The following is a 21,354-nucleotide window of genomic DNA, read 5'->3' as shown; positions in this document are numbered from 1 at the left end:
ATTTCCCCCCTATGGCGACTCGTATCATCCGAGCCCATAGAGCGTAGTTTTGGCTTGTGAGGCTAAGGCTAATTTTTAGTCGATCGGAAGGATTTGGTTTGGAATTTTGGGTTTGAGTTTGAATGCTATCTTTCAGAAGGTTGGCAATTTGGATGGCAAGGCTATTGTCTTCTTTTTCAGACATGTTTTTTGGTTTTGGTTGATAAGAAGCAAAAGAGTCTAGGATCGTAGGTATGGCTCTGAGACCATATTGACTTTGATAATCAGAGATATGAGAAAGGAATTGGAGTAATGCTTTTGTATTTCTTGTATATTCACTAAAAAGGAACATGTACAGTATTTATAGCCTATACAATTGTTACTAAGAAAGGAATGAATAAAAGACATTTAAAAGAAAGGCTGTCAATTAGCAAGCCAAGAAATCAGCTTTGAATAGCAAAGATGTCGATCTTGATTTGCAAGGTTGTCAATGGTTTATTTTGGTAAAAGATGGTGACAGCTCCAAGACTTTTTCAATCAAATATTTCAACAGCAACAAGGTCAACTACACCCAAAATCGCAGCACTGATCAAGATTCATCATGAATTCAAACGTTAATTGTAAAATTCAAAGTTTGCAATGCAAAATAAAAAAAACCTAGCATAATAGTTAGTTTCAGCAGGTAGGCAGGCGTTAACAAAAGAGTGCATATTAAAAGTAAAATCATTCACAGGAAGTTCCCTTCACCTCAGTCCGGGTAAACCCCTTTGTTTAGGTCTCTGCATAATCGATCGAAATCCATTAACATAAACTTCACATATTTGATCATTATTGCTCCAAGGTTCATAAATCAAATTGCATTTAAGAAAAAAGCAGTGGCTTTATTTATGGTTCCATGTTACCTTAATGGCAGTCGCAGAGAGTAGTAGTTTGTTGGTCGGTCGAGGGGTTGTACATGTCTGGTGGTGCGGTTGTGGTTCGTCGGTGGAAGTTTTTCCTGGAAACGAATGGATGGAGAGGGAGGAGAGGAGAGGAGAGATGAATGTTTGAGAGCACAAAATTTTGAATGGGGGAATTTGGATTGGGAACTCTGGGAAGAAACAACTTTTTTCTAGATTTTTAAAACAAAAATTACAGTTTCAGCCAACAGGGGTACTACTGGGAGTGGGTCAGTAGGGGTTGGGTTTAGAGCTTGGGTTGACATGTCATGGAAGTGGGCTCCATCAGGTCACCGTAAAAAAAGTGGGGTGTGTTAGCAGCGTGAGCTAGCTGGCGTGGGCGGAAATGTGGAAATTTATATATTTTTTTTGTATTGACATTCATAAAATAAAACACACCACTAATTTAATTTTAAAAAAAAAAAGTTACATAAAATCCTAATAAATTTAAAAAAAAAAACAACTTAATAAATCCTAAAAAAATTTAAAAAAAAAACTTCATGATAAATTCTAAAAAAAATTACGAAGTACGATAAATATTAAAGTGGGGAACCCAACGAAATTCCGGGTTCTCATTGTGCCTATACTCGATTTTGCCGATCTCCACTCGATCGTCGTAGCTTAGGTCCCCCGCAGGCACACGATCGAAGCATGCTTTAAACCGATCCAGGTGCAGTTTTAACTCCCGCGACTTATGTTGACACGCGTTCAAGTTATGACGCGCGTTACCAACATGTTGTTGGTATTCCTGAAACGGTCGTGTCCAGTAGGCGATTTGACCACGACGTAGCGTTCGTCAATGATTGACGTCACTAGCGCTAGCTCCTCCTCATGTTAAAGGTTGGGTTGAGTTAGATTGTGAATAAAAATTGTTGTGATGACACCTTGATATGGTAAAAAGTCATGCAACCTAAAAATGAGCTATCAATGCTGCATTGAGTGGTTGTATGGTACAACCTCATCCATTACGTTGCACATCCCATGATCCCTAATCCAATTTGGACTCAAAAGTACAACCCCACAAGTATACACAATCCCACAATGTCCACATCCAAGAGTAGACAAAGGTAGGCCCGAAATTGACAATGCAAAATGAATAGGTCGAGTGTACAATGCACCACAATCTAGTATAGCTAGCACTACAACTCCGTGAGGACCACTACGCAAATAACGGAAAACACCTATGTTTTCATAATTGGATAATTGGATGAGACCAATAACAGGCTATATAACTAGTCCGGTTAAAATCTTTTTGACCGCCTCCATCTCAAGTCTGAACCAGCAAACCAAACCCGGTTGTGAGATTGAATTTCTAATTAATTGTATTTTTTATTTTTCTCTATCCAAATATCATTTAGTAGTTTGGTTTCCGCTTTCCTTTATATATTGTTTCCTATTTTGTTAAAATTGAAAATTTACACTAAAAGATAAAAGTAGATTCATATTTTAGTTTAAACTAGAATTTACACCCGCGCTTCGCGGCGGGATAACGTTTTTTTAAAGTTGCACATACGTCAAAACGTAACTTAAATTTATACCACATGTAACTAAAGCTAAATACATAAAACCCGATTACAAGAGTATTTAGAAAGTTAAAGGGTTGTCAGTGTCAATGCCGAAAGTTGAGAAAACACAAAAAAAATATGTCGAAATGTAAATCAACTTAAGTTCATATCCACACGTTAATAAAAATAAAGACATAAAACTCGATTAAAAAATATTTAGAAAGTTAAAGGGTTGTAAGAGTCAATGCTGAAAATGAAAGGTTAAAAGTAAAAAAAAAAAAAAACAAAACAAAAAATTATGTCGTAAATCAACTTAAGTTTATATCAACACGTAAGTAAAAATGAAGACATAAAACTCGGTTAAAAAGTATTTAAAAAGTTAAGGGGTCGTAAGAGTCAATCCTGAAAGTTAAAGGTTAAAGGTAAGAGAAAAGAAAAAAAAAAGAGGAGTACTGTAGCATAAAAAGTAGTAAAAAACCCTTTACAATTCATGCGATTTTGAAACCGGTCTCACGAGTCCTATTAGTGGACCGATTTGATAACCCCGTCCGATTATGAAAACATTGCAAAACACAAAACAATCGATCAATACCATTGAAGACGTATATCCGAGGCCGGACAACATCATCAGGACGAATCAAACTCCATCAGGACGAACACTTAGGATGTGTCCGTGCCATATCAAGAATCTCCGAAGACGGACTCCCGTTCGAGTGCGTATGGCCGAATGACGTCATCTCAGTTGACTACTATAAATACTCAACCAAGTACAAAACCAAGTACAGTTTTCTGACTCTCCGTCTTTATTTTCTCTCTCTAGTTTCTCTCTCTAAACAAATACTTATCCTCACGCCAGAGGGTGGTCGCAGAGGGGCCCTCCCATCTCTGCGGCGAGCCTAACGGTTTTCTGTTTTGCAGGAACCTTTTCCATCTCCCTCAAAGATCCAAACCCTGTTTACAGGCTTCGGCCTAAACCTGGTTTCTTGGTTCTTCAACCATATACAAGAATTTGCTTATTATGATTCACAAAGAATTCACAACAAAATCAACCAAAAATCCTAAAACATCGAATTTCTTCAAATTATATCTCTTATACAAAAAGCAACATGTACCCTTTCATTTAGCACACATGCCCCTTTGATAATTAATACATACCTCTTTGATTAACACACATACCCCTTTAATATTTATAGTTTATTTTGCATCCATTTGAACCGGTATAACTTATAAACGGATAAGCACGGCGGTTTGATAAAATACGTTGTTTTCAATAAAAACAATTTAACAATTTACCGACATGTTGATTTGCAAACCGACGCCTATTGGTGACAAAATATTCCAATCCACGCGCCGCCATTTGAACATCATCACTTTACATTTGAAATATTCGACAACCAGACTCATGCACCTTTTGAAAAGAACCAAACCGACACGTCAACACCATCCACCGATTCACCGCCGTGACACCGATTGCCACCGTTTCGACCCCTATATAACCCCCCCCCCACCATCACTCATCTTCAGACACCGTTATCATGATCTTTCTCTCTGTCTAACGCATCTATAGCGCACCACCGTTTCTGCCTCCCCACCCACGAACGGACGAAGATCGATACAGGCTATTCTCTGTTTCCTTATTTTTGTTAGTTTCTTAATCTTCTTCATTGTCTTCAACAGTACAAGAAAATTAATCAATTTACTCATGTGATATTTTATTCACATTTTTTCCCTTGGTAGTTGGTAGAGAATTACAGAATTGCCATTGTTCTAACCAACAGACTTACGGCACTGGCTATGGAGGCCGACCATCGCTGGAGACGGAAAGAGAGAAAGAACGTGAGAGACGCGGTTGTGTTGTGCTAGGGAGTTTGGTGGTGGTGTCTGGTTCTGACGATTGATCAGTGTTCAGGCTATGGTGGCGGGGCGGTGCAGTGGCGGACCCAGGATTTTATTTCAATGGGGTCCATTTTCGGGTCGGTCTTCGTTCGGGTCGAGTTAAAGTGAGGTTTGAACTAGATTTTTTAAAAAAATAAGAAAAATGGGCTTATTAAGGATTGAACCCATGACCTCTTAGTGGAAAAGAGGGAGATTTACCACTACACCAGCTTTCTTTTTATTTCTATGGTGTCCACCTAATTGTATTTATGGGGTCCATATACAATTTAATATACCGAATCTACTATTTTTTTAAAAAAGATTGGGGTCCGGGGACCCCGGTGGCACCAATGTGGGTCCGCCCCTGGGGCGGTGTTGTGCTTTGGTGGATGGAGGGTCGTCAGATTCTGGCCAACCTAAGATGACCGACCGCGGCGGCATACATGTGGTATGCGATGCTTCGGCAAACTACGATTATACCGTTGGGTTTCATGCGCTTCAACTTTAATGGTGGACTCCATCCAAGACCGGGCCATTTTACGTTGGATCATTGGAAGGTGAAGTGGTGGTTGTGGTGGCGTGGTTAGCAGTGGTATTATGTTTAACGGTTTTGTTTGGTATTGTAAAAACCAGGGTGCCAACGGTTTTATTGTGTGTCAACATTTTAGATATATTGGCTGATAGTTGTCTCCATTAAATAGGAAAAAAGTCTAATTAATTAATTAATTATTTAACACTTAACACTTTAATGTAAATTTTATTTATATATTTTAATTCTAACATAATATAACTAGCTATATAGTATATCCATTTAAAACTTTTAAAAAAATTTACTATTCTTTTTGGATAAGTAACTTAATATAAATTTATAATTTTATAACTTTATTGAAAACGAATACGTATCTCTGTCATATATTGCGTGGTAAAATCTACTAGGTATTTATAGATTTTTTTGCATCCACCCAAACCATTATACCCCTTGCAAAAAAGTCATGACGCTACAATTTATTTTGAACATGTAACCGCCATGTGAACCATCCCGTTGGTTCATGCGGCATGTTAATTTGATACCAAACATCATAAAAAATAAGGTATACGTTGGTCGAATAAAAAATCACGTTGGTTAATAAATGAGAAAACTTCTTTACGTACGAGCGTCATGATGTCGCATCTAATATAGTGATGCTAAAATATTAATAATCAACATCCCGCTGCAACGCGCGGGCAACGCCAACTCGTTAATTTACAAAAATAAATACTATCTTGGCATGAAAAAAAAAACCATAAACTTAAGATCAATCAACAACATTTTGTGCATTCGATCATACCTACGATACCAACATATCAACAACAGCCTCATCGATTAACGACCCAAGTAATCGCCCTTCGATCTCAACTCCGATTTCAAACGCTTCCAAGTCAAAATCGAGCCACTTTTTATGTTGACCACAACTCATATCCTTGTCAACAAGCTCATCCACCATACAATCTTTCATCTGTTCCCACTCATTGACCTTATTACACACATCTTCAACCAACCGGTCTTTTCTTGTTAACCAGACCAAAGTCTGGTTGACCGGACCAAAGTCTGACGGGTCTGTTGACCGGACCAAAGTCTGGTTGACAGGACCAAAACGCGGCCAAAGCTCGGCGTTTTGGTCCGGTCAACAGACCTGTCAGACACCCGTCAGTCTTTGTCTGGTTGACCGGACCAAAACGACACTGCAGGGTGTGCATATAGGACAAAAAAAACACTTTTTGGTGTGCATATAGGCACATTGGTGTGCCAATAGGTACACCCTATTATTATTTACTATAAGCTTTAAAAGAATCGGAAATTATGAAAGTTTAAAACTTATGCACAAATCATGGGCTCAATTGCTTAGAAACGTGTCAAACATATTGATTCATCTGTATAACAAAACAATCTAGTGATTAAGTGATTTCCACCAACCAAACCTTCAGGGTTGCTTGCAAAGTATATATGTGATCCTCTAGAAAACTTTTGACTTTCTAGAGTCAAACTCAAAACATTTTAGTAATATAAAATAGGCAAATTGGAAAATAATAATCCCAGCATTTTGAAATTGGCCAATAATAATCCCAAGTCAGGAAATAGCCAATAATAATCCCACCTCGTCAATTTTTGGAAAATAATACTCCACAGTCACTAAACGACAAAAGTGCCACGTCAACATTTGGAGTATTATTTTCCAAAAATTGACGAGGTGGGATTATTATTGGCTATTTCCTGACTTGGGATTATTATTGGCCAATTTCAAAATGCTGGGATTATTATTTTCCAATTTGCCGTGTGTAAGTGTGTATTGTGGTATGAAAAGTTCAAGAATTTTCACATGGTGCAACCAAATGATTCTGATGAGAATGTAAATTGTGCAAAATTTCAAAGCCAAAAGGTTGACTCTAATTTTCAAAGTCAAACATTCAGTAAGCCTAAAGTAGTCAACTAAAGCATGTAAAACATGAATTCCATTGTACATCACCATCATTTTCTACTAAAACACCAAAGATTTCAGCTACAACCAGATCATAATCACAAATAAAAACAATCAAAATCACCAAATCCCAGATCAAATATCCAATAATTCAACAAAAAGACTCATAATTTAGCTGCATTGGTACAAATTGGAACAAATTAAACCCTAGATAGTCCAATCAGCAGTACTGATCAACACCTGAAAGTCTTCACCATTGACTTTCAACAAAAAAAAAGGCACAAACTTTCCACTTGAAACTTACAAACCCAGATCAAAACAAGCATAAAATTCATAACCCAGATGACATTTTCAAGAATTCATGAAATAAAACAAACCCAAATGGCCAAATTAGTGAAAAATTTTCACCGTTGACTTTTGACCAAAAAAACCAGAAACTTCACACTTGAAACTTACAAACCCGGATCAAAACAAGCATAAAATTCATAACCCAGATCACATTTTCAAGAAATCATCAAATAAAACAAACCCAAATGACCAAATCAGTGAAAATTTTTCACCATTGACTTTTGACCAAAAAAACAGAGACTTTACACTTGAAACTTACAAACCCAGATCAAAACAAGCATAACATTCATAACCCACAATGATTGACCAAAAAAAACATAAACTTTACACTTGAAACTTACAAACCCAGATCAAAACAAGCATAAAATTCATAACCCAGATGACATTTTCAAGAATTCATGAAATAAAACAAACCCAAATGGCCAAATTAGTGAAAAATTTTCACCATTGACTTTTGACCAAAAAAACAGAAACTTTACACTTGAAACTTACAAACCCAGATCAAAAAAAAGCATAAAATTCATAACCCAGATGACATTTTCAAGAATTCATTAAATAAAACAAACCCAAATGGCCAAATTAGTGAAAATTTTTCACCATTGACTTTTGACCAAAAAAACAGAAACTTTACACTTGAAACTCAAAAACCCAGATCAAAACAAGCATACAATTCATAACCCACATGATTGACCAAAAAAAACATAAACTTTACACTTGAAACTTACAAACCCAGATCAAAACAAGCATACAATTCATAACCCACATGATATTTTCAAGAATTCATCAAATAAAACAAACCCAAATCAGTAAAAACTTACATGAACTTGAAGCATTCAAGATCTACAAATGAGGGTATCAGTCTTTTCACTTTCTTTAATGCCCTGAAGATAAAACCATATAGAAACAAAAAGGAAGGAACTGAATTGCAGAATGCCTGAGCCCACCCTGGTTCGGTTCGATTCGATTTTTAAACGAGCCGAGCCTGAGCCCACCCTGGTTCGGTTCGGCTCGGCTCGTTTACAGCCCTAATGTTAACTGAAAAATCTGACCAGATTTTGATTTTGGATGAAAATGGCAACAGAATTGAAACCACAGCAACCCAGATTCAAAAGGTTTGACTTTCGGACCAAAGTGGCAAAAGTGAACAAACCTCAGGGACCATTTTGGCAGTTTACTCAAAAGAAAATCTCTCGAGTATAACTTCATATTGTCTTTAATTTTCTTCATCATCGGATGCTTCTCTACTATTTCTCATTCCAATTTCATACTTGTGTCTTCAACCATTGCACCTATAAAAAAGATTAGCACATATCACCCTTATCTCATTAATCCCAAATACACAACTAATTACAAGCCAGATATAATTCATAAAACATGCCCAAATCATATCAAATCATCATGTAATGGAGATTGTTCATAATGTTTGTGATACAATTTATGGATACGTCACTTTTAACAGTGACAAGTAACCCATTAAAAAACAAACGTCTTAGTGAAGACTCAGATTATGTATTATAAATTTTAAAAACTTAAATCAACATAAAGTCATAAATACAGCTTGTAATCACGCTACTTAACCATACGACGAGAGTGGGAATGCATACCTCACAACAAGCCGGCAACCACGGTAATGCTTGTCTTAGGGAACACTTTTTGCAGTTTATTTCTCCTGCAGTTGCAGATAGAATGCGAAAAATAAGTTGAAAACACAGATTTTGCTAAGAACAACGAGAGTCATTAAAAACTAAAAGCAGAGGCAATGCAAATAAAAAATAAAGCATGTTACTAGTGAACTTGCACCATGAGGTACCACACCTACAAGTCCTGCTAACACAATTGAGTATACGGTGACTCGAGATGATAATGACTAGTGATATGCAAACAAATTAGGATCATATGACATGGTAGTGATTAACCAATGCAAAAAAAAGAGAGTTAATTACTGTTTTCATCCCTGTGGTTTGTCAAAATTCACTATTTTAGTCCATTAGTTTAAAAATTGTGATTTCAGTCCCTATGGTTTCACTTACGTAACCATTTCAGTCCACCTCGTAACCATTTCAGTCCCTAAACAAGGTCAACTGCAGCCAAAATTGCAGCACTGATCAAGATTCATCATGAATTCAAACATTAATTGTAAAATTCAAAGTTTGCAAAGCAAAATAAAACAATACCTTCAAACCTAGCATAATAGTGAATTTCAGCAGGCAGGCAGGCAGGCAGGCAGACCTTAACAAAAGAGTGCATATTAACCGTAAAATCATTCATAGGAAGTTCCCTTCACCTCAGTCCGGGTAAACCCTTTTGTTTAGGTTTCTGCATAATCGAAATCCATTAACATAAACTTCACATATTTGATCATTAATGCTCCAAGGCTCATAAATCAAATTGCATTTAAGAAAAAAGCAGTTGCAGAGAGATCCGAATGTTTGAGAGCACAAAATTTTGAATGGGGGGAATTTGGATTTTGGGAAATCTGGGAGGAAATAACTTCTTTCTAAATTTTTAATACAAAAACTACAGTTTCAGTCAACAGGTTATAATAAGCCTGCTGGAGTAAGGCTTGGGTTTGGAATTGGGTTGATATGTCACCACACCACCCCAAAAAAGTGGGGTGTAGTAGTGGCGTGGGCTAGCTGGTGTGGGTGGACATGTGAAAATTTATATATTTTTTTTGTATTTTGACATTCATAAAATAAAACACACCACTAATTTAATTTAAAAAAAAGTTACATAAAATCCTAATAAATTAAAAAAAACAACTTAATAAATCCTAAAATATTAAAAAAAAAAACTTCATAATAAACTCTAAAAAATTACTAAGTACGATAAATATTAAAGTGGGGAATCCAACGAAATTCCGGGTTCTCATCGTGCCTATACTCGATTTTGGCGACCTCCACTCGATCGTTGTAGCTTAGGTAACACGGGGTGGTACCCGTGATGGCAATAAATAACGCGTGGAAAACCAAAGTTCCCACCCCGCCTCCTTAGTAAAACTCGTTATACTAGCACGAAATCGGATTTTCGTTATTTTATCACGGCGTTAATCTTTTTGTTTGTGAGGGTAGTTGTTGGTTGGGGGGAAATTGTTGGGTGTGGTGGTGAGTGATGACCACCCCCACTAAAAAAGCTGTAATTTAGGCTCATGAGCCAGCTTGAATTCGTTTACTAATGTGCTTGTTTAGGCTCATGAGCCAGCTCGAGTTCGTTTACTAATGTGCTTGTTTAGGCTCATGAGCCAACTCGAGCTCGAGTCATGTGGTTGGAAATTATTATTATATATATCAAAACACATCGTATGATTGCGCCAGTAACTTTTGAGCTTTTAGATTTTAGCCACATTTAATTTTCTCATTTTACAATTTCACACAACAGCATCATAAATTCATAATACCGGCATAAATCATTGTTTCCACCATGTTCCACTTTTCTCTTTCATCTTTCTCTCTCTAGAAATTACACCATCAAATGCATCACTCTGAGAAAGTGAATCGGAAAAGTTGAAAGATCGTATAAAGAAGAGCGGCAGCGAATGGTATGGTGCAACCTTATTTGAGTTCCCGGCCACCATCACCTCAGCCACCACATAACGTTGTACCACCTCCGATCCGGCCGACCATCAACGATGGAACCAGAACCACCACCATTACAGCCGCTCCATCATCTACTTTCCCTCTCTTCGGCTTTCCGAGCTAAAAATATGAAGTCGTTGGAGCCATAGCCGCGGTGGTTCTGCACTCGAATCTCCTTCTTCGTTCCCGATCTAGGACATGCAACAATTTGCAAGCAGGGAATAAAGCTACAACCATATTTTAAATAAAGAAATCTAACAACCCATCCAGATTACAAATTTCATAGCAAAAACCAAAAACAAAATTAAAATAAGTGGACCAAAACTTTTAGGATTACAAGCTTCATAAGAGAGAAAGAGATGCAAACAAAGTTTTGGTTTTTTATCTATGAATGGTGCAGAACCTATTGTGTTACTGGTAGGTGATGGTGGTGGAAAGGGCAACTTCAAAAAGATGATAAAATAAATGAATTTTTTTATCCTAATAAAAAAGATCTTGAGATTTGTTCCGTTTGACTATTCTGTGGTTTCATAAATTAAAACTAAACTATTAAAATAAAGATGTGAATCCTGAAATATTAAGTACACATTACCAATTAAAAATTTAGCATTGCTTTTTTTTTAAAGAAAAATGTTACTTCTTTTACACCAATATTTATTTCCTTTGCTAAAGTTCGAATATGAAATCTCACAATTAAAACATATGTGTTTCTAACAAGTGAATTACCCAATATTTATAGACACTGTTTTCGTCAAGATAAATTTATGAAAATAATTGTGTCATAAACTGATATACCTATTTTTGTATATTATGCTAACAACCATATATCTGAAGTTCCATGTTTGATAATAAACATACAAAAGAATCTTTAATTTTATGATGTTTGAAAATAATATTTTTAATTATAATTCCCGCTGCTATTAAACTTTGATTATTCATAACACGAATCCCAATATGTTATTGATGAACCGAACCAACACCGACATCGGTACCGGTAAATGCATCATCAAAATCGGCACTAGCATCTGATTTATGTTACTTGACAGATGTTAAAATTGTGTCGTCACTCTTTTAGATATAGCACAACTTTATTTTTTTTGTTTCTCCTTTCGGCCGATATACCGAGTATTGATACCGTACCGAAACCATAACAAATCGAATTGATACTTACCAAATTTCCGCGCATCGCGCGGAGGAATTCCCCTAGTTTAAAGTTAAATATTAACTAGTGGTTTTCTCGTGGGTTGAGTGAAATTTGGGTTAGTATCGGTTTGGTTTATTATGATACGAGTCTTAAACCGTCATTCACTTAGTATTGCACCGAAAAAGAAAACCAAAAAAAATTAAGTTGTCATGATAGATAAATTGATTGTATTTCACCTTTAGATAATTATTTGTATAAGGTGGGTTATATTATAAAATCAAGTACTTTATCTATCTACTGTTATAAATCAATTTTTACACACGTGAAATATATACTTATCTTAAAATAACTAAATAAATAATAATTTAATATTAAATCTTATCATACTTTAATAAAATATTATCTTCAAATCTAAATTGTTTATTTAATATATTTTTAAAATAAATACATCTCTTTCCTACTTATACTTTTTCGTTAGCGCGTGTTAGAAAAGTGGGGTGGTGGGAAAAATGGTGGGGTGGGAAGAGGCATTGAAGAGGGGCGTTATCCGACACGTAGCACATTTATTATTAATTTTATCTAATAGTTATATATTATTAATGACCTTTTAAAAAATGGGCGTATTACTAATATAAATAATAAAAACATTTACAAAATTTAAATAAAAATAGATTACATTACAAAAATACCGATTACATAAAACGAAACATAAAAACAAAATCTAAATTAACCGAAACTAGGTGTGATATTTATCCATGATTTGTTGTTTTAGTTTCATGTACGTTTCCCGCTCTCCGTCTTCAAGGTGATCGATCTTCATAGCGGGTAATTTCATATCCATTCGCTTTGCTTTTCTTCATAAAGGCTAAAAGCTATTATTACTATTATAATGATTATGTTTCGTCTTTCTTGAGTAGTCAACCACAACATCGCATAATCCATCATCCGTCGCTGGAGATTTTGGAGACAATTGTTACCGCAGGTAGCCTGCAACCCTTTCATTATTATATACCGAATCGTTCTCGGTGGATTTACTCCACCGACCTCACACTTTTTACAAATTGGTGTAACTTGTAACCGTGTGTAAATGTATAATATCACAATTGGCGGGCTACGATGACAAAGCCCAAAGCATGGCCCAAAGTGTTAAAAAGATTTTGGCTGTTGTCATTTGGCAGTATTCGTAAATACTCTGGGCTCAGCCCTCCAAGTGGCAGCACCTTTATTTACTTCATCTTTTTGAGAACAAAAACTTAAAAAAACATCATGATTTTTGTGTCAATACAAATTTTCATTCAAATCCTTCCAAGTTAGCCATGTTACCATAAATCACCAAATTATTCCAGACTCCAAGCCACCGACCCACTTCTCCGCAATGTTGGCCCAATAAAATCTGAAAATCCAAAATTGTTTGCATTAAAAAACAAAAGGTATTGTATTCTCCTAAATAATACCATTTACACAATCGCCCCTGCATAAATAGTCCACGCCATAAACTCTAAAAAAACAAAACTAATCACATAATAAAGTCTTTTTTTCTTTTTTGACCTTCTTCTTTTGAAATGTATAGTTTTGACCCTTATTATTCGTGTGTTGTTTCATATATGCCAACTCCTTTTGTAATTCACATTTTTTGCCCTTATGCTTTATGTGTTGTTTTTATAATACCAATGTTTGCTTTTATATTTTACACTTTTGGTCCCTCCTGCCTTTAACGTATTTGCCTCTTATGCCTTCTACTCTTGCGTAATTGTTAGTTACTTTGTGAACAAAGCTTACATGATTTGTTTTGTGCTTTGCGTAGTTATTTGTTGTCGAGATGGCTAGGTGTTTTTCTTATACTATTTGCTCTAGGCCGTTTATGGCGTGCATAATTCTTTTTGTGATTTGCGTTATTATTTGTTATCGATGGCTTGGTGTTTCCATTATACTATTTGCCCTAGGCGTTTTTTGTCATTTATTTTGTAGCTTGCGTAACTATTGGTTGCTTCATTAGGAAACCATTTGTAATTTGTTTTGTCCTTTGCGTGAGGTGATTTAATTGTGTTATATGTGGTTTTCGTTTACTCACTGTGTTTCACCTTGGCAATTGTGTTTTGTGCCTGTCATCTTTTGGGTGTATTGTGTTTTACACAAATCTGGAGTTGTCCGTTCAGGCCTCGCGTTTTCGAGTGCATTGTGTTTTTAGGCTTAAACTTGGAATCATGTGTTTGATGTATTATATGTACCCGCGCTACAACGCGCGTGGGGAGTGGTAAAATGTCGGTGGTTATCCAATACGTCAAAACGTACGCTTTCATATGGTGTATGCATCACATAACGTTTGAACTGATCCGTTCGATGTTTACAATTTACCCGCGCCGCAACGCGCGCGGGTCTATTTACTAGTTTCAACAAACCAGCAAAGTCGGTAAATAAGTTAAACTCTACATATCTAATTTGGGAAGTAATTAAAATATAGGTTCGGGTACTTGTTATGGACGACTTGATTGGCTTTCTTATGCTTTTATTTTGCTTTGCTAAACTAAATTACAAATTCATTTTATTGATATCATAGTATTTTTATTCAAGTCCTTTACTTTGTAGTATGAATGTTTTCGCTAGTTGTTTCTGGTTCGTATTCTTATATAATTAGTATACATTGTAGCAGGCAATAGACCTTAGATCTTGTGCTAATTATTGCATGTTCCCTTTAGACTTATGTGAATATACATTTATTTCAGATATGGCTTTGTACTCTGTCACCCGATCAATTATATGTTAAGATTTATTTATAATATGGCTTTGTACTCTGTCATCAAATCAACACCATAATCAACATCATCATCAGCACCGTAATCAGCTCCACCGTCACACCGTAATTAGCACATCATCAACATCAGCACCTTAATCGGCACGGTAACACCACCGTCAGCACATCCCGTAATCAGCATAACACCGTAATCAGCATCATAATCAGCACAATATCATGTTTTTTTTTTAATTTTTTTTAAACAACAGATACTATTACATAACTAGCACAATTTCATTTTTTTAAATTTTATAAACAACACATATTATTATATGCTAGCACAATTTCATGTTTACTATTACATAACTAGTAGAAAACGAGTTTATTTCCAAATAGGCTTCCAATAACAACTCAAAAGGAATAAATAGCAACACATAAGAATTACACAAAAAAATAAAAACTTACGTATAGATTTAAATCAACATGATACATTTTTCATACTACCACATTCCAACTACATAACTAGCACAATTATAAAACACTTTTTTTTTACTTTTTAAAAGTCACTTTTATAAATAAAAAAAGTATAACAACATGCTACTCATATTAAAGATAAAAAAAATACTTAATTTTATGGTATTTTTTTCTCAAAAATAATGAAGTATAGAAAAGTTATTTTAGTTTAAAAAACTTGGTAGAATTAGTATTTAATGGGAAATGGCTAAATGACTAAAATGCCCCTAACTTGATAGTATTAATTATTGATTATAGGGGTTTTATTTGTAATCAATACCAACCATTGATTTAAACTATTGATAGCTCCGATATGTTCTTACGGTTCTTACTGTTTTCACTCTTTGATCAGGATCTCAGCTTCCATAATGACTAATCAATCATTTCATAATTAGATTAATTCTGAACAAGATATAAATCATAATTGTTTACATAACACTCATAATAAAATCAATTAACAAAATTTTTATAAACCATAAATGATTATTAATTTAGTTCGTTAAAATTATCAAACGAAAAGAGTGTGAATGGCGGTTGAGATCCTACATGCGTTTCATGCCTAACAAGTACTTTAAAAAGCTTCCTCAACAAGCTTATTCCCCTCTATATATTCATTTAATAGAGAGAAAGAGAGACAACCAGTTAGGGTTCCGGCAGCCCCACCGGTGTCAGCAACTCATTGACCCTAGCGGTAATAATGGTGGTCTGTGGTGATTATGACGATGTCTTTGACCCCGAAAACAATGAAGCTGTTCTACGCTAATAATGGTGGCTATGACTATGTCTAGAAACCCCAGCCGCCGGTGAAGTTCCGGTCACACTCCGGCAACCCGATTTACTCTTGTATGCACTTTAATTATTTGTGCAGATCGACAAACTCCGAGTTAAGATTTTGCGCATAAGTGAATATGGTAATACTCTACTATAAATTTTAGTGAGAATTGTGACTGCCATCAGTGAAATAGGCTGCCGGCAGTGGTGGTTACGATGGTGGTGTTTAGAGTATTAAAAAATTCAGGATCCAAAATCCGAAATATTTTGGCTGTTCCTTATCTTTCAACTAAACACAGAAAATGATGAATCAGGTCATGTTCTCTTCTTTTTAGTATGTTATATATCATGCTGCTGTTCTAAAAAAATCTATGAACCATCTCGCAACACGTGCAATGGGGGAATAGAAGGACAAAAGTGTCATTTTCTCCTTGGTTTTAAAAAGGGTTGAAAAAGATTGTGTATAGCAATAGCAAAAGCAAAACTTAGGGACATAAGTGCCATTTGCGTCTTAGATTTTAAGTGCGCCATTTAAGTGGTTTGAAATGGCAAAATGAACAAACCAGAGGGACGCAAATGACACCTAAATAAAGGAGAAACACCACTCGTATACAATACGTTAAGCATATCTATTATTACATGTATGATTCAAACATATCTACTTGATTTATTGCTTTGATAAATCGTACTTGGATCAAGCAAAGAAAAATGACCCACCCAAATGAACATTTCCTAGTTTATTGCCTGCCTTATTGGTGAAAACTAAAATGCGTGATATACCATTAATTTAGCTATTACTTAATTCTAGAGAGTAAAAAGGGGATCTATTGCTACTTGTGTCACCTTCCCTTTAGTTAAGTTTTCTTGATTTGTTTGTTGAGCTCAATCAACCAAAATGAACATTTAGAATGTTTGTACACATTTTCCAGTTTATTGGTGAAAAAAAAAAAACAAAATGCATGATACCATTAATTTCTAGACAGAGAAGTGGATCATAGATATTGCTACTTTGTTTGTTGAATGGCCTCATCAAAACGAACATTTAGAATGTTTGTAGAGGAAGAGTTAGGCATATTCCCACATTTCCTTGTGTGGGCAGTTCTTGAATGGATGCTAATCATATCACTATACCTTGATGGATTCTTTACGTTTGTCTCCAACAAATTCGCCGATACGTTTGAATTAGAGCCCCCGTGTGTGCTATGCACACGCGTCGATCATGCACTTTGTGGGAAGAACCCCAATTTGTATTACAACGACTCAATATGTGATTCTCACAAGAAAGACATATCCTCTTTAGCATACTGTCAGGTCCATGCAAAGCTTTCTGATATTCGAACCATGTGTGAATCATGTCTTCTTTCTTTTGCAATTGAAAAAGACTCCGAAAAAGACTTAGATGAGCACAAGCCAGTGGTGAAAAAAGTAAAGGAAGGTAATAAAATAGACGATCCAAATATATGTTCGTGTTGTGGCGAGTCTTTGAAGCCGAAACAACCTACTAAAGAGTTTTCTAAAAGCTTATCAAGCCTTCGTGCATCTTCTCTATTTTCAACATCTTCCCCTAGAGCATCGTCTTTGTTTCCACCTTCTCCTAGAGCAGCATCCTCTCCTAGAGCGTCCTCTTCGTTGTTGCTTGCTTCTTCTCCTAGAGCTTTTTCTTCTTCGCTGTTCCCAACTTCTTCACCTAGAGCATTTTCTTCATTAGCACCAATGTGTTCCCCTAGAGCCTTTTCATCACAATCTCGGTTTACAGACCTCAAGTTTGTGTATGATAATGAAGCAGACATGCCCGAGGACGAATACACGAATGCAAAACGTGAGTTTACCTTAACTCCCTAGCCCCCTATATGTTAATAATCTACGCTTTTGTGTGATTTTTTTGCTAGGTCGTTTAGGAACGAGATTGACGCTTCTAGGTGTTTTTTGGGACTTCATGTACATTTTTAACAACTCGCTACACATAAACGAACTTGACTACTTAGCTGGGGTGGCAAGCAAACTTTATAGAGTTTGGTAAAAAGTAGTTAAGTTTGGTGAAAACACTATGGGTTTCGCTTGCCACCTAAGCGAACTTGCCTTGTTCTCTTTCAGGCGTAGTGAATTGTCTATAACTACAAGAATGTCCAAAAACAAAAACACCTAGATCAGTCTGTGTTCCTAAACAACCTACTTCCACAAGCAAAATTCGCTTTTATGTATATGTGTCTAAACACGAATGTTAGATAACAAACAACATTTTGGCATGCATCACCCACAAACAATTTTCTAGTGTAGTTTTAATAAGTTATACATGCATGACCATGATTACATAATTTGAAAGATCTAGAGCTAAGGTTTTAATAATGCAATTGTTATAGATTCTGAAGAAGATGCAAGCAAAACCTCTAGTATTGTAAAAGGAAACAAGTTCTTTGGTATACCGTTAACAGAAGCAATTGCCAGTAGTCCTAGATGGGCTCTTAAACCTCCCAAGAAAGCAGCTCCGTTAGAAAAGGTCGATTTGGCTTCAGAAAGCATCGAAGAACAACCAACAGACGAGTATTCGACTATTCAACAACTAAAGAAACAAGTTAGCGACAACAGAAAAACACTTGTAACATTGTATATGGAACTTGACGAAGAGCGCAGTGCTGCCACTGTTGCAGCTAACAACGCGATGGCTATGATCACACGATTACAAGCCGAAAAAGCTGGCGTTCATATGGAAGCATTGCAGTATCAAAGAATGATGGATGAACAAGCTGAGTATGATGAAGAAGCCATTCAGATCCTTAAAGATTTGCTTCTAAAAAAGGAGGAAGATGTTAGGATTTTGGAAGCTGAACTTGATACTTATCGAGGGCGATATGGAGAAATCAGGAAACGAGGCAGTGATGAATATGACGATGATGATTTTGAGACTCGGTCTTGTGGTGGTGACAAATTATCTGAGAGCTGGAAAGACGACAATGTAAATGCAGGCGTAAACAGAAAGGAATCGGATTTTGAAATGGAAAGATCTCAACTGTTTGGAATGTTGAAAGATATTGAAAATCATATTCATTCATCTTCAGAACAATATCATCATCAAGATAACAATAAAGGTATCTAACACTACCATCCTTTGGCATATATATAAAAATGAACTCAAGTTTGCATTGTATTTTTTGTTATAAATAAAGTGACATTGATTGATATGATAGGTGACGAGGGAGACGATGCTACACTTAGGCAAGAGGTTAATCAACTAAGAGAGAAGTTGGCAGCCATTGAAGCCGAGAGCGGATTTTTGAAGCAAACCGCGATGGCACTTGAAAAGGGTGATGAAGGAACAAAACTTCTAACTGAGATTGCCGAACATCTTAGAAAACTTCAAACTTAATCTCCATCATTTATTCTTATATCTATATGATAAATTCATTTCGTTTTAGATGAGCCTAGCTTTTATTCAAATTCAGGGTTTAAGTGTGAGAAACAATTGTGTTGATATTTCTAAACCTTGTTTTGGTCTATAAAATTTGCTTTCTTGTGTTTTTTTTCAATAAATTAGTGGATGAACACTGCGTCCACAGGCGTGTGAAATCTTTTCTGAAAGGGACATCTTGTGGGCGAGATGGCCTCTAGGCCCAACACTTGTTGGACGCTCTTAGTGGCGTAGGGTCAGCGACCGCCTCGGGACTGCTTACTGTCATCACTGAAGGGGTAAGTAAACCTTTGGCAAAGGGGGTTATGTCCTAGGGTGCTTGCGGATTTTGTTGCTTTGCCCCCTCTAACCCTTTTGTTGAAGCCTAATAATGGAATTCGCCCCATTGTTGTGGGGGTAATTTGGAGAAGCTAGATTGGTCTCCAAAGTAGCCATGAAGAAAGTTGGGAAAGAATCTCTTAAGTACTTGGGGGACTACCAATTTGGGGTGGGGGTCCCCAATGGGGCGGAGGCGGTGCTGCACAACGCTAACATGTTCCTTAGTTCTTTTCATTCACTCACTGGCCATGCTTACGGTTGATTTTTCCAATACTTTCAATTTAGTTGACTGTTCCGTATTGATTCGCTAGATCCATCGCCATTGCCCCTCCATATTTCTGTGGGTTCAATTTCTATAGACCCAGCCTGCTAGGCTATACTTGGGGAATGACCGCATCGGGGCATTCATGGGGTCCAGCAAGGGAATCCCTTGAGACCTTGCTTTTTGCCCTAGCCTTATACCCCTTAGCGCTTCAGGTGCAGGAAAACTGCAAACTCCCCTTCCATGCTTGGTACTTGGATGATGGGATGGTTATCGGGGACGCGGTTCATGTTGCTAAAACTCTTGACATCATCGGTTCGGAGGGTCCAGTCTTGGGGCTATGGCTTAATACTAGAAAAACTGAGTTATTTTGGCTGACATGCAACGGGGTGAAGGTCCGACCAAGGCTTTTCCCCTGTGAGATTGGGAGCCGGAGAAAAGTGTCAAACTGCTAGGAGGGGCAGTCAGTCGTGATGCCAGTTTTATTAGTGGTCTAGCGGTTAAGAGGGCAACGCGATCTGTTGATATTATGGGACACCTTCCCTTGTTGCGGGATCCTCAAAGCGAACTTGATGTGTGTCGGTGTGTATATAATTTAGGTATATATTTTAAGCCCTTTTTACACTTTTTAGCCAAGTTTTAAATTTATAAAACACGATATTTACTAACACTAAACACACATATGGGCAAGTGCACCCATCGTGGACGTAGTATAGTGTTGGTAAGATACCGAGGTCGTCCAAGGACACAAGTGCTTTTAGTACCGGTTTATCCTCAACGTCTAATCAAATAAAAAATGTTAGAAAAAGATTTTTAAACTAAGAAAATAAAACTAACTAAAAATGCTGAAAAATAAAATAAAAAATAAAAACAGATAGACAAGATGAATCACTTGGATTTGACTCGTGTGTTAGTGCAACCTTTGATTATTTTCGCACTTTTGCACTTGTTTAAGAGATTATCTTAGTTATTGTAGTAGGCCCCTCTTTTTGAAGGCGACATTACCCTCAACCCAGTAGTTTGAGTCAGCAAGGATACAATCCTAAAGGGTCGGATTATTGAAAGATAATTAATTAAGTTATTAATGCATAATGTGGTAGGCCCCTCTTTTGAAGGCGACGTTACCCTCAGCTAAGTAGTCTGAGTCAGCAGGGATACATTCCTAAGTAGCTGGGTTAAAGTTTTAATAGTAGTTTAACTTATGAGGGGATCAAAGAGTTTGGACCCCCGCCATCCAATACCTTTGGGTATTGAAGGAGGTCCTACTAAATTTGACCCAGGTCCTTTGCAGGATCTATACACTGAACAATGGAAAGACTCTTACCAAACCGTTCCCTTAACCCCCGACCAGGTAGCCAACATACCTCCATATAGACCGTGGAGATATGAATGGTGAAAATCTTTTATTTTATATAGACAGTAAAATAATGCCAAGACACCACGGACAAACGACAAGGAAGAATCACCTTCAACATAAGAAACTAGTAATTAAAGTCATTAATACAAAACCAATTAAAAAGTGCAAAAGATTAA

General features: G+C 36.4%; 1 protein-coding gene across 1 annotated transcript; it reads left to right on the top strand.

Annotated features, from left to right (window-relative positions):
- Positions 1-15,691: 15,691 nt before the first annotated feature.
- LOC110937419 (probable myosin-binding protein 5) lies at positions 15,692-19,329 on the top strand. Its single transcript, XM_022179838.2, has 3 exons — positions 15,692-17,654; positions 18,196-18,921; positions 19,021-19,329. Exons 1-3 carry the CDS (start codon positions 16,856-16,858, stop codon positions 19,197-19,199), a joined length of 1,704 nt encoding a protein of 567 aa, XP_022035530.1. The 5' UTR covers positions 15,692-16,855; the 3' UTR covers positions 19,200-19,329.
- The last annotated feature ends 2,025 nt before the right edge of the window (positions 19,330-21,354 follow it).

This window comes from Helianthus annuus, chromosome 1 (assembly GCF_002127325.2).
Source record: "Helianthus annuus cultivar XRQ/B chromosome 1, HanXRQr2.0-SUNRISE, whole genome shotgun sequence".
Classification (NCBI taxonomy): domain Eukaryota; kingdom Viridiplantae; phylum Streptophyta; class Magnoliopsida; order Asterales; family Asteraceae; genus Helianthus; species Helianthus annuus.
Note: the sequence above shows the minus strand (reverse complement) of the source record. Positions and strands in the feature narration are given on the sequence as shown.